General features: G+C 41.0%; 1 protein-coding gene across 6 annotated transcripts in view; it reads right to left on the bottom strand.

Annotated features, from left to right (window-relative positions):
- The window catches only part of UNC5D (unc-5 netrin receptor D), a 313,599-nt gene that overhangs the window by 66,352 nt on the left and 234,834 nt on the right, over window positions 1-12,413 (bottom strand). For 4 of the 6 annotated variants that reach the window (XM_050939898.1, XM_050939899.1, XM_050939900.1 and 1 more), the window contains 3 exons: window positions 10,094-10,274; window positions 8,821-8,988; window positions 6,703-6,867 (listed from right to left, as the gene is read on the bottom strand). In XM_050939898.1, the coding sequence (XP_050795855.1) occupies window positions 6,703-6,867; window positions 8,821-8,988; window positions 10,094-10,274 (514 nt within the window). The remainder of the gene's footprint in view (window positions 1-6,702; window positions 6,868-8,820; window positions 8,989-10,093; window positions 10,275-12,413) is intronic. The other 2 variants (XM_050939903.1, XM_050939904.1) reach the window with 1 other exon arrangement.

Genomic DNA, 12,413 nt, shown 5'->3' with positions numbered 1-12,413 from the left:
TGGCTCTAAAAATAATTTGACATAACTATATACATACAGCATGACCCATAAAGGAGTAATGATATCTCAATCCAAGATGAAAGAAACAAGACACACTTAATATTTCAGTCTAACTGAACACACACGTATGGAGATTCAAGTTTGGGAGCAAACACATGCTCCCCGCCACCCACCATTCCATCAAAACCAGGAGAGCAACCTATTTAAAAAATAAAATACATAATGAGCCAGAGCTGATCTCAGCTCCACTGGTATAAACCTGGAGTAAATCCTTTTAAATCAATGGCCTTCAGTCTCCTCTCTCTTATAACAACTTGGCATCATCAACTTTCAGTACAGTTACTCCTTATATAGGATGATAACACCGAGAACAGACTTGAGCCCAAATTGTTCAATCTCAGATTCAACACCTAGAGACTCATTTCTGACCCTAATGTTGGGTTAGCAATCACTAGTGTGTGCAACAAAAAGAAATGAGCAATTAGTTTCCTCAGCTCCCTTTTCTCCTTGCAAAAAGTGTAGAAACCATAATCTATACAATGAGAGATTTGCACGTAAATTAACCAACTATAGATATTTTTTCAGGTTAGGCATTAATCAGTGCCAGTCGAGAGTTTAATTCTGATCATTTAAATAATATCACTTTGATTTCAATACATGTGTTCCTAATACTCTCTTACTTTAAACTCTTTTTAATTTCAGTAATCTAGTTTGCTTTTCACAATTCGTCCCATATATCCTTTTCAAAGAACTAGTTCATTTTCACTGTCCAAGCTGCACCGAACACTATGCTAAATTTCATTTACCTGTGCTCATTCAAATACATGAAATAGAAACAATTCTTATTGTGACTTGCTCCCAACAATGATTTAATAACTCCTCCCCCCAAGCATACCAACAAAGAAATCTCCACTCATTCACATATTTTAAAATGATAAAAAATTACTCACAAGGTTTTTACCACCCAATTTTTCTTTTTAAATAAAGCTTGCATTGAGATTCAAAATTATTTCACAATGCCCCTTTAAGGTTTCTCATTCAAATTCTGTGTGTACTATTTTACAGACATTATAACTCATAGAATCATAAGGTTAGAAGGGACCGCAAGGGTCATCTAGTCGAATCCCCTGCCAAGACGCAGGATTTGTTGTGTCTAAACCATCCAAGGCAGATGGCTATCTAGCCTCTTTTTGAAAACTTCCATTGAAGGAGGTTGGGGCAGTTTGTTCCATTATTCTACTGTTCTTACAGTTAGGAAGCTTTTTCTGAGATTTAATCTCAATCGGCTATATCGTAATTTGAACCTATTGTGCCTTTGGTCCTGCCATCTTTTTCATGACAGCCTTTCAAGTATTTGAAAACCACTATCACATCCCCCCTTCATTTCCTCTTTTCCAAAGTGAACATACCCCACTTCCTTCAGCCTTTGCTCCGTGACTTCCATTCCATCCCTTTGATCACCTTTGCTGCTCACCTCTGGATCCTTTCCAAGTTCTCTGCATCCTTTCTATATACTGGTGACCAAAGTTGGACACAGTAGTCCAATTAAGGCCTAACTAGTGTCAAGTAGAGCGGTACTATCACCTCCCATGACTTGCAGGCTATGCTGCTGCTAATGCAACCCAAAGTTACATTTGTTTTTTTTGCAACAGCATCACACTCTTAACTCATGCAAAGTCCTCTCTGCAAAAAAAGATCTGCTTCAGAGGGAGAAGATTTTTGCTGTGCTACAAGTGATTTATTCTCAGGCCTCCTCTATTTAGTTAATTACTTGGTAGAAGAGTTTGTGGTGTTGTTTTCAAGTAAAATAATTATACAAACACTTGAGCGTATAGAGTCAATGTCTCTTTAAATGTTAAGCCACATGAAAGTACTAGAATCCTGTGGGAAAAGGCAAGACTGCCTAAAAATAATTACAGTAAAGTTTGGCAATGCATTTTTTTTTTTTTACTGTGATGCAATTAGCCAGATAAGGTAGACATTATAAAATTATTATTTGTATTGCAGTAGCACCAATCCAGGCATGGGCCATGTTCCCATTACGTTAGGCACCCCACACACACAGAACAGGAGGATGGTCCCTGCCCCAGAGAATTTACAAACCAAGTAAAATCAACAAACCGAACACCACACTAAATAAACCAGGTCATTACTGGACAAAGGTTGTTGCCATGTGTCAGCTATTTGGCAACCCATGTGAAAGGAGCTGCTGGGTTCCTTTCCAGTTTTCAGTTAAAACCACCATCAATGACATTAACTGATCCCTTTGCCTGGGGACTGAAGGGGCCTGGGATATGAACCTCCTTTTATCTCTGAGAATTAAGAGTTCCTCCTGGTAAGCACTGGGGGCACATTAACAGGGTAGCAGAGTGAATAAAGCAAAACCAGCTAAAGCTGTACTATATCCATTCTGTGGATAGAGAACTTGTGTCTTGCCCAGAGTTGTCAATATGACACCTTTCACTTAAATTTAATAAGAAAAAAAGTAAATACAGTGGCTGTGCTGTACTCTGCCAACATCTGTAATCAGTGGACTTATTTGTGTCTTGGAGCATAAGTCACTTTTTAAAAAATATTATTGTGTCTTTGTTTCCTGACAAGGAAGATGGATTGGTAACAAGTTCTTTACAGTCTGAAGTTTCTTTGCTTTCAATCACAATTGTACAATTTCCTCAACTCAGATCTCTGTAAAATCAAAGATACTGATCCCTTCTAAAGGAAATCTGCTCTATCTTCAGGACCCAAAGCTACTGTGTTTGTAGCTGCCGGAACAAGTGGAAAGAGTCAAACTCTCTTTTCTATGAGATTAGATAAAATGTACCGTTCCAAATTGCCCAACTCCTAAGAACCTTCTGTTCCTGCTAACAGGACTTACAATCAAGCCCTTCTCTGAAGGTACAGTCCATACAGATTCCAGTATGAATGTCATATTACAGCTAAAGGTAGGTCATTAAGAGAAACCGAACTCACAGAGCACATTTTCAGTCAATTAACTGAGGTGCCTAAGTGTGTGAGATTCACCCTGCAGAATCTTATAGAATTCTGTTCTTTGATATGGAAAATATTCCCACTTGAAGTGTGTCTGGTTTTCAGCTGTTGTTCCTAAAATTGAGAACTGGGAAAGTACAGAAGCTAAGCAACAAGTCCAAGTTTATAAGGTGTATCACTGCTAGGTCCAGGATAGAATTCAAATATTATATGAGACAGAGTCCTCCTCCCCTAACCACAGAAATGTGTCAGCCAAGAGTCTCTTATAGCTGAGATCACTGCTTCTACACAAAGCTCCACCCAGCTTTACCAGTACATTTTTTGAAGACATGTTTTTAAAAACTCCTGGAGTCAATATCAAGTATCAGGTGTCATCCTCAGGAGACACTTGGCTGGCATAGACCTAAGTTTCCGTGTTCCTGCGACATCTAAGAAGCACTTGCACCAATATTAAAGTGATAATTCACTCCAGACAGTCATGATAGGGTTCATCGTAATAAAATCTCTTCTGGCAGGGGCATTCAGAGACAAGGCTACGGATTGCACTAGATGGACTGCTCAGAAAGAACTGGAATGTCTAGAAAAGAGGAAATTAACTCCTTGGAAATAGTTGGAAAAGCCAAACAATAGAGACCTGTCAGATAACACACACTATTAATGATATAACAATCCTCATATGCCCCAGTCAGGATCTGTGCCTCATTGTGCTCGGCCCTGTGCAAACCACAAGGAGATTGTATTCTTGCTCTGTGATTATGAAACTGCCACAAACAATAAAGATAAATTTATCAAGCACTGGTATTTGTGATATGCTCTTCGGAAAAATTTAACCTCTCCTCTGGCAATTAGCTCCTTTCCACACTGTCACGATAACTCTAGGAGGCATCTCTGTCCCTCCATCTTTAATGCATACGTACGTCCTGGGACACTTTGGGTAAGGTACTGGTATTATACTGCAGAGTGTAAGTGGAGGGAATTATCAAATGCAGCTTCCTGAAGCGAGAGCGGTTCCTTTTACCTTTCTAGTAAAAATTCAGTAAAAACAGCAGCCACTGGGGACACTTTCTGTGAGAAACATCCTGATACTACTACAGTGATGAGGACCATAGACTAGCTAGCAAGCCACCTTCATGACTGCCATAAACACAGGTATGTGCTGCAGTGCACAGCTACAGCCTTGTATGCCCCTTTCAGCACATACTCCTGACAGGTCACACCATGGTAACAGCTTGTGATTGATTTTCAATGGACATACTAATATGCATGTTGTAGAAATACACAGGAAGGGATGTGGGACATAGCAAGCATCTGTGGGGAAGGGCGTTCATCTCACGCGTAGCAGGGGAAAGAACTATGAGCATCTTATATTCACCACAGGTTGATCCTCAAAAACTGAATGAATTCTGTATCCCACAGATTCTCACTAACTATTCTGCTTATACCCAGGAAAACAGATACATTTTAAATCCTGCCTAAGCCATCTTAACCAATTAAGGATTGTTAACTTAGTGCCTCAGAAGCTGGAGGGACTGTGCTGTAACTCTGGAAATCTCAGCTAATGAATGAGAGATAATATGACTATGTATTTTTTTTAAAAGCCAGGGCTGGGATATTTAAAGTCTAAGGGGTCTAGGTGTTAAAATAGAAACTCTTTTGAAAATCCTAGCTTAGATAATTTTATATCTTAAGCTTAGGGTGACCAGATAGCAACTGTGAAAAAATGGGACAGAGGATGGGGGGTAATAGGTCCCTATATAAGAAAAAGTCCCCAAAACTGGGACTGTCCCTTTAAAAATGGGACATCTGGTCACCCTACTTAAGCTTCGCTATCTACAGATGGCCATAAAATAAAGGATAAACAAATCTCATGCTGAAAAGTGAGCTGTTTCCCAGATGGGATCTGTAAAGGTACCACTTTCTTCCCATCGAATGTACATCTTTGTGTAATTGGCTAGGCACAATGTATTTTTTTCTTTAATTCTTACTTTGAATTTCTAAGTAGGGTAGTAAGCCTTGCTGAAGGAAAGACACCAGTAGAAGCCATACGGGATCAGAGTATTGCTCTCATTCAGCTAGCAGATATTGGGCCTATATAGAGAGGATGCTCTACTAGTTAGAGGCATTTTAGGCATGGTGGTGAGAAGGGGAAGCAGTGCAAGCTAGAGACTTCAGGCCAAACGCCACATCCGAACTGTGATGTAAATGCCACTGAATTCAACAGAGCTGCACTAGGGAGGGATTTGGCTGCTGAGTGATGAAGCAGCACTGCAAACTTAGAGCAGTCTGCAAGGGCTCAGTGCCACAGGTATCTACAACAGCTAGTGCCAGTTCTGTGCAAGGCACATTGACCTACAGGGGAAGGACCTACAGGGGAGAAGTTCCCTTTACCATCCAATAATACCACAGTAAACTACTTATAAACTATAGTGAATAAAAAGTGAAGTTCAAACACAGAGTGACTAACATAGGTGTCAGGAACTCTTTAAATGTGAAAAAAGCCATAGATTCATAGCTCTCAAAATGCTTTACATAAGGAAGGTCATTATCCCCACTTTACAGATGGGTTACCCAGCAGGTTAGCGGCAGAGCTAGGAATAGAACTCATCTCTCCTGACTCCCAAACTAGTGCTTTATCCACTACTACACACTGCCACACTAACTGGATTAGACTGGAGAGTGAGCTCTCCAATTGTCTTGCTGTGGCTAAGGGGAAGACACTGCCATGGAAACAGAAACAAAGGAAACAATTTAAAAATAAAAAAACTTGGTTTTTTTTTTTCCAGACTCACATATTTCAGTCCTACAGTCCCTGATTGTTTCCAAAGCTGCCGTTTTATTGCTATAACGGGAAGAGGTGACAATATTGCTTCATGGATATGGAACTGAATGTAACAGAGGAATAAACTCATTAATTTCTCATTTATTTCACGAATATGCAGCTGTCCCAGATGTTCTGCACCTCTAGGCTGATATTTCAGCTGCAGCACTGATTTTTCTTGGATCCTTAGTTGTTATTGCATCAATCACAATGTACTAAATACTTTCCAAACATTCAAAAAGCATCAGGATCTTGTTGCAAGAAGTTCACAGTTAACATGCATAGCCTAAATCAGCCCTTAGTTACACCTATGAAATCTTACTGGGTTGCAAAGGTGTAAATGAGAACTGAAAATGACCCAAAGTATCTAAGACACCGACAAGACACATGCTGGTGCTTCACCCATTTAATCCTATGAGAAATTGGAAAGCTAAAAGACGTGTTCCAATACTGCAAGATACATTTTTGCTGGGTGACTCACTGGGGCAAAATTTTACACATATGAAGAATTTTTACACCGCTCACCAGAATCACCTGGTGCTGTACAAATGAAGTGAACTTGGCCTGTACAGGCTACACTTCCTAAATCCTGATAAATTATTCACCATGGGCCTAACCCATAGGCCCTTGAAGCCAAAGCGAGCCTTATAATTGACTTCAGGGGGCTTTGCCTCAGGCCATAACAAAGAGCCAACAGCCAAGTGAATTTCAAATTGGCAGATACACAACTCCCTGAAAATCTATTCCAGTGTATGTAAGGATTTCAGCCATGAGCCTCCTACAGAGTCGACTGAGTTATAGTATTGCATTCTACAGCCCCACACTCCAGCATTTCTTTCAGAAGGAAATACCTTCAGATAGCTGCTAATGCAAGGGGCCATTGGCATGTCACCTACCTTGAATGCAAAGCCCTTCAGTGCAATTTTCAGATTCTTGACTAAAGCCCTCACAGAATTTTCCTCCGTTTCTTGGAGGTGGAGCTGTACATTCCCGAATTCTCAGATGCTCACATTCCGGGCTGCAGACTGACCATTCGCTCCACACCTCCCAACTACCGTCCACTAAACAGGAAGAAAAATACACATGATCAGTATCTGACCAACTGGTGTGATCAGACTGTACTGAACTCCACTTGCTCCACTGGTTATTCAGATGTGTTCAGGGTTACTATTAAAGAAACCTAAGGGCTTGTCTACACTACTCGCCGAATTGGAGGGCAGCAATTAATCCAGTGGGGGTCAATTTATTGCATCTAGTTTAGACGTGATAAATTGACCACTGAGTGCTCTCCCGTTGACTCCGGTACTCCACCAGAACGAGAAGTGCAAGCGGAGTTGACGAAGAGCACTCTATTAGTGTAGACAAGCTCTTAGTCCCCTACTCAGGGGGACTTAGCAACTGGAGCACACACTATCAAACTCAAGAGATGTGTGTACAGAAGATAAAGCTTTATTTCTGGACAAGACCTACATAATACTGATTTTAAAGATGCAGGCCATGTCTGATGACATGTATCTAACATCTATTGTCTAGAAAGCTCCTAGAGATCTTTAGAATTCTTATTTTCTTCTCTCCCATATTATACACACAGATATCCACCACTGAAACACAGTCACCTCTGGGGTGGAACACAGCATCTTTCTAAGGCTATGTCTACATTAGCACATCTGTCAGTAAAATTTATGTTGTTCGGGGAGGAAAAAACCACCTCTTTACCAACATAAGTTACACCAACAGAAACATCGGTGTGGACAGCACTACATCGGTGGGAGATGCTCTCCTGCCGAGATAGCTACCACCATTCATCAAGGATGGTTTAATTATGCCTAAAGGAGAGCTCTCTCCCATCAGCATAGAGTGGCTACACAAGATCTACAGTGGCATAGCTGTGCCACTGTAAGGTCTCTAGTGTAGACATAGGTATTGCTGCTGTGCTCTATTTAGGCTAACAGTTTAGGGCAAGAAGTAAAGACCACCACCTACAGCCAATAAAAGAACTGCAAGAGGGAAGCTGATAGATATTTCTTTGTAATGCAGCTATTAGCTCTTAGTGTTCATCCAAAATTCAGCTCTAAGGAGGCTGGCGTGTGGAGGCTTGACACAGCTCTAGAGCAGGAACAGTGCTGACATTTACCAAAAGAGCATAGATGACTTTGGTGGCCTCTCTTTAATGCCCTGAGTGAGATCTAGGATCAGGATGCCTCTGACTTATCTGTAGTTCTCTCCATCCGGACTCTCACTTAAAAGCATTCCACAGTCCCCTGTCTACACTTCTCACACACAAGTTAGGTGAACACAGCACTTAAGATTCTTTTAAATCCCAAATCAGTAAATACTGGGTCTAAAGCCTATAAAAGTTAATGGAGAGACTCGCATCAATTTAAATGAGGTAAGGATCAGGCCCAACAAAAAAATTCAATCTTAAAATTATACACACACACACACCAGTTTTGTTTACCCATGTGTTGGACATCCCTCTCTTCCCCCAAATCAGACAAATAGTGTTTCAGGTGAACAAGACTGGCAATACACTGTCTCAAGGGACATAACTATGCTTCAGTTATAACCTGAGCTTGGTATAAAAAGGGAAAATGCATTTTAAAGCACAGTATTTGAAAACCAAATCATCCTTTATTTACTCATTATGTCCTGAGCTCAAGGTTCTGTGCTTCTCCTGCTAAAGTTGCCAACATCCCTAAGCCCTACATTCAGGAGATGAAGAACGGAGTGCTGTGCCCAGTTTTAAGGGGGACCAGTCGAATATATGGAGACCTCTCTTTATATCACAACAATCACTGTTTAGTGCCTAAGCACCCAGGTGAATTCACTTTTGCTGTTGCACAAAAAGATAAAAAAGCACAGACTACGAACTTCGGTCTAAACAAATAAACATATTCCTTCCCAGTTCCCCTTTGATCCCAGTAGCTCTGCATAGCACAGGTAGCCACCGAGCACTTCAGATGGAGAGAATGCTCTCTTGGTGTGACATTTAAAATTAGACTTGGATATCTCACCAGGGCAAAGTGAAGTGCAGGTAATTTTCTGCACTGACATTCCCTCACAAAATGCACCTCCGTTGAGCGGAGCAGGGTTGGTACAGGTCCGGGATCGCTTCTGCCAGCCTCGGCCACACCGCACATTGCAGTTAGACCACTCAGTCCATGACGACCAGCCTCCATTCACTGCAACACACATGCATGGCATTATGGATGGCATGGTAAGACTTAAGCACCAAGTCTTCATTTCTGACCCTTTTGTTCTCAGATTTTTCTTTTTTTAAATATTCTGCAAGGTAAATTCCAACCTCAAATAGGGGCATCACCACCTAAATAGCACCAGGATGCAATTACATAAAGGACGCAGTGTCAAAGAACTGCTGTTTGCCTTCGATGGGTTTATATGCCAGAAGGTGTAATGACCGACAGTGAGACTCTGAAGGGAACATGGAGGTAGGCACCTCAGTACTCTTCAAATATGCTTCACTTAAAGGATAAACACAATCGTTCCTTAAAAAAGTGATGGTTTAGGCATGCCTTCATCTGATTGACAGACTTCATCGGTAAAATGTCACTCTCCAGTTTAATGAACACTGTAAGCAACAGGGAGTGGTGAAAATAAATGTTTCTGCTTCTTCTACCAGTGCCACACAACATTTAAGGGCTTGTCTTCACCCCCAGGGTAAGTTAAGCTAAGTTATGCTCCTCCAGCTACGTGAACAAAATAGTTGGAGTCAACACAGCTTAGGTTGCCTTATCCCAGTGTCTTCGCTGCACTGCGTCAATGGGAGATGCTCTCTGGTAGATTTCCCCCTTACTCTTCTCGGAGAGGTGGAGTACCGGGGTCGACCAGAAAGTGCTCTTCACTAGACCCTCTAAATCGGCCTTTGGTGCATTGATTGCAGCAGTGTCAATCTCCCCATAGTGAAGACCAGCCCTAATATCCATTAACTAGTGTTTGTATAATGCTACATAGGTTCAATTAAGGGAAGCACTTGAGCATATTGCTATTCAGAATGTATTTAGACATGTGCTTAAGCCTTACACATGGTGATCTTAAGCCCTGATTCAGGAAAGCACTTATTTCTTTGGCCAGGCTTACAAGTGGACCTTATTAATAACTGGAAAAAGGATTATTTATACTCTTGGAGTGCCTGGAAGCCCTCATCACAGACAAGGACACTATTGTGCTAGGCACTGTACAAACAAATACGATCTTTATTTGCAACCCACTGGTTATTACTGATGTAAAGAATCCAGATAGTAAATATGATTCCATGTTTTCACTGACCATACACCACGACTGTTGCAGACACGCTCCTTCTCTTGGCCACTATGTTGGCAGCCATGCAAGTGTAGTTCCCGGAATCAGACAGACGGGCCTGGCGGATGATTAGGTTGTGATCTGCCCTGGTGTCGATGTTCTCATCCTGGTTGGAATTGATGGGCTCCTCATTCTTAAGCCATTCCACCTGGTGGGTAGGGAGATGAGAAGAGAATGAAGCAGGACAGCTGGAGAGAAAGATGCACAGTGAAAATAACCACAACCCAGGGATAGTTATTGTTACTGTAGAAGCTATCTGCAAGGCACTTCTCCACTTGGAATGTTTGACTGACAATAATTTCAGGCATGGTGAATTGGTGTTTTACAGAACTGAGAAACTGAAAACAGAAGCGGAATCTTTAGATCCCGTTAAGAGGCTGAACAAATGTGTCTCATTTTTATAGACAGGTTTTTCAGACTTAACGGAGGTAGGGTTGTGTCCTGAAGTCAAATATCCTTCCAAGTCTCAGTTTAGATGGATAACCTCCTTGTGGAAGGACTTGCAACTTTGAAGTAATGAGCGTATGGATTTGCAGGCTACAGGCATTCATTAGCACACTGTTCTGTGCAGATGGTCTGCAATTTGTAGGTTTTCCAGTTTATAAACAAATCTGCAAAAGCAGACCATCAAAGCCAATTAGATTTCATGCCAGACAGCAGGTTCCTCTTCCAGTACCATTAGTCATTTTGGTTAGCTGGGGACAGAAGGTGTGCAACTGACATATCCATAGTTCGTAACATCTCTGCTACATGGCACAGTCAGATGGAAGCCAATCTTTGAAGGGAGACAGGGTTTATGACAATGTTTTTCTTATATGATACCCATGGATATAAGAAATACATTGACTAGTATACAGGTCTGCTAAGCAAGGCACTGGATGCACATTTGAGTCATGTCACATATTTTATAAACACAATATCTGAAAAATTCAAGCTTGGGGCACATTTCCTCCTCTATTTTTAACATATGCTATTAGGCAAAAAAGAAATCACAGTAAGATGAGTGAAAGATACAGCATCATTGTTAAGTTTAGCATTAAGCATTCTAAACACTTCTTTGTATTTAGGTACTCATAACGCTCCCATCACCATAACATTAGTTATGTATTTTGTGTTTCAAATCTTACCATTATTAAGCATTTTTCCTTAACATTCTTTTTCATGGAAACTTAAAGACAGTTTCTGGGACATATACTTGTGTGCTGCATGTGAGACCAGACTGAATGTTTAGAGGGAAACTACACAATGGTGGATGAACATCTAAGGTATGTTCTGTCACATCCTAGAAGCCACCTCCTCTATTGCTCAGTTTGGAGAGCAATCACATAGTTATAGACACCTCAATTCATCAGTCCCACTCCTTGCATTTATTCTCACTGGTGTTTCAGCTGACATCTACCCCTGAACAGAATCACTTCCCTTTTACCAGAGCCTAATCAATAAGGACTTGTCTACACTTACCGGGGGACTGACAAGTGACGACTGATGCATCGGCGGTCAATTTAGCAGGTCTAATGAAGTCCCACTAAATCGACCGCAGATCGCTCTCCCATTGACTCCTATACTCCACCAGTTCGAGACGAGTAGGGGGAGTTGACAGGAGACACTGTGTAGTGTGGACCTCGTGGTAAGTAGATCAAAGCTATGTCAATTTGAGTTACGCTGCTGAGGTAACTCAAATTGCATAGCTTAGATCGAATTTCCACTGTAGTGTAGACAAGGCCTCAGGCTCAAGTTCTGGCCTATTCGTTTTACTGGGATTACATAGGATGTGTAAGCAGTATTTGACTGTACCTTTTAAGGTGTCCTCCTCATTTTTAGCTTTAGGGGCTATCCTTCCTTTTTTACCACCTAGAGATTATTTGATTATTCTCTTCCTCCATCAATGATAACTCTTTAGATGTATTTACACAGGCTTATTACAGTTCCCTTTAGTCTGAGTGAGGTAGGAATCTACCCAGTGAATTGAAATCCACATACTATTCATTTTCCTCCATCCAATTAACTTTAACACTTGCAATCAGACTACTCCTCATCAAAGAAACTAGGGATCCAAATTAAACTGTAGACCTACAGCACCAGAACAAGTCAAGTGGCAGAATACCAATGGTCACAGTCAGAATTACATTCATTTTATGTGCAAGGAAATGACAAACATATCTAGTAATATTTAAATGAAAATGACAAATGTGAATAGTGCTAGTGCAGACTGGAGTTCATGATTTTACAACTATATATATATTTTACATTATGACTCTCTCATCAGATCAATTTTTTTAGTTCCTGG

The sequence above is a fragment of the Gopherus flavomarginatus genome, chromosome 2, assembly GCF_025201925.1.
Source record: "Gopherus flavomarginatus isolate rGopFla2 chromosome 2, rGopFla2.mat.asm, whole genome shotgun sequence".
NCBI lineage: Eukaryota > Metazoa > Chordata > Testudines > Testudinidae > Gopherus > Gopherus flavomarginatus.
Note: the sequence above shows the minus strand (reverse complement) of the source record. Positions and strands in the feature narration are given on the sequence as shown.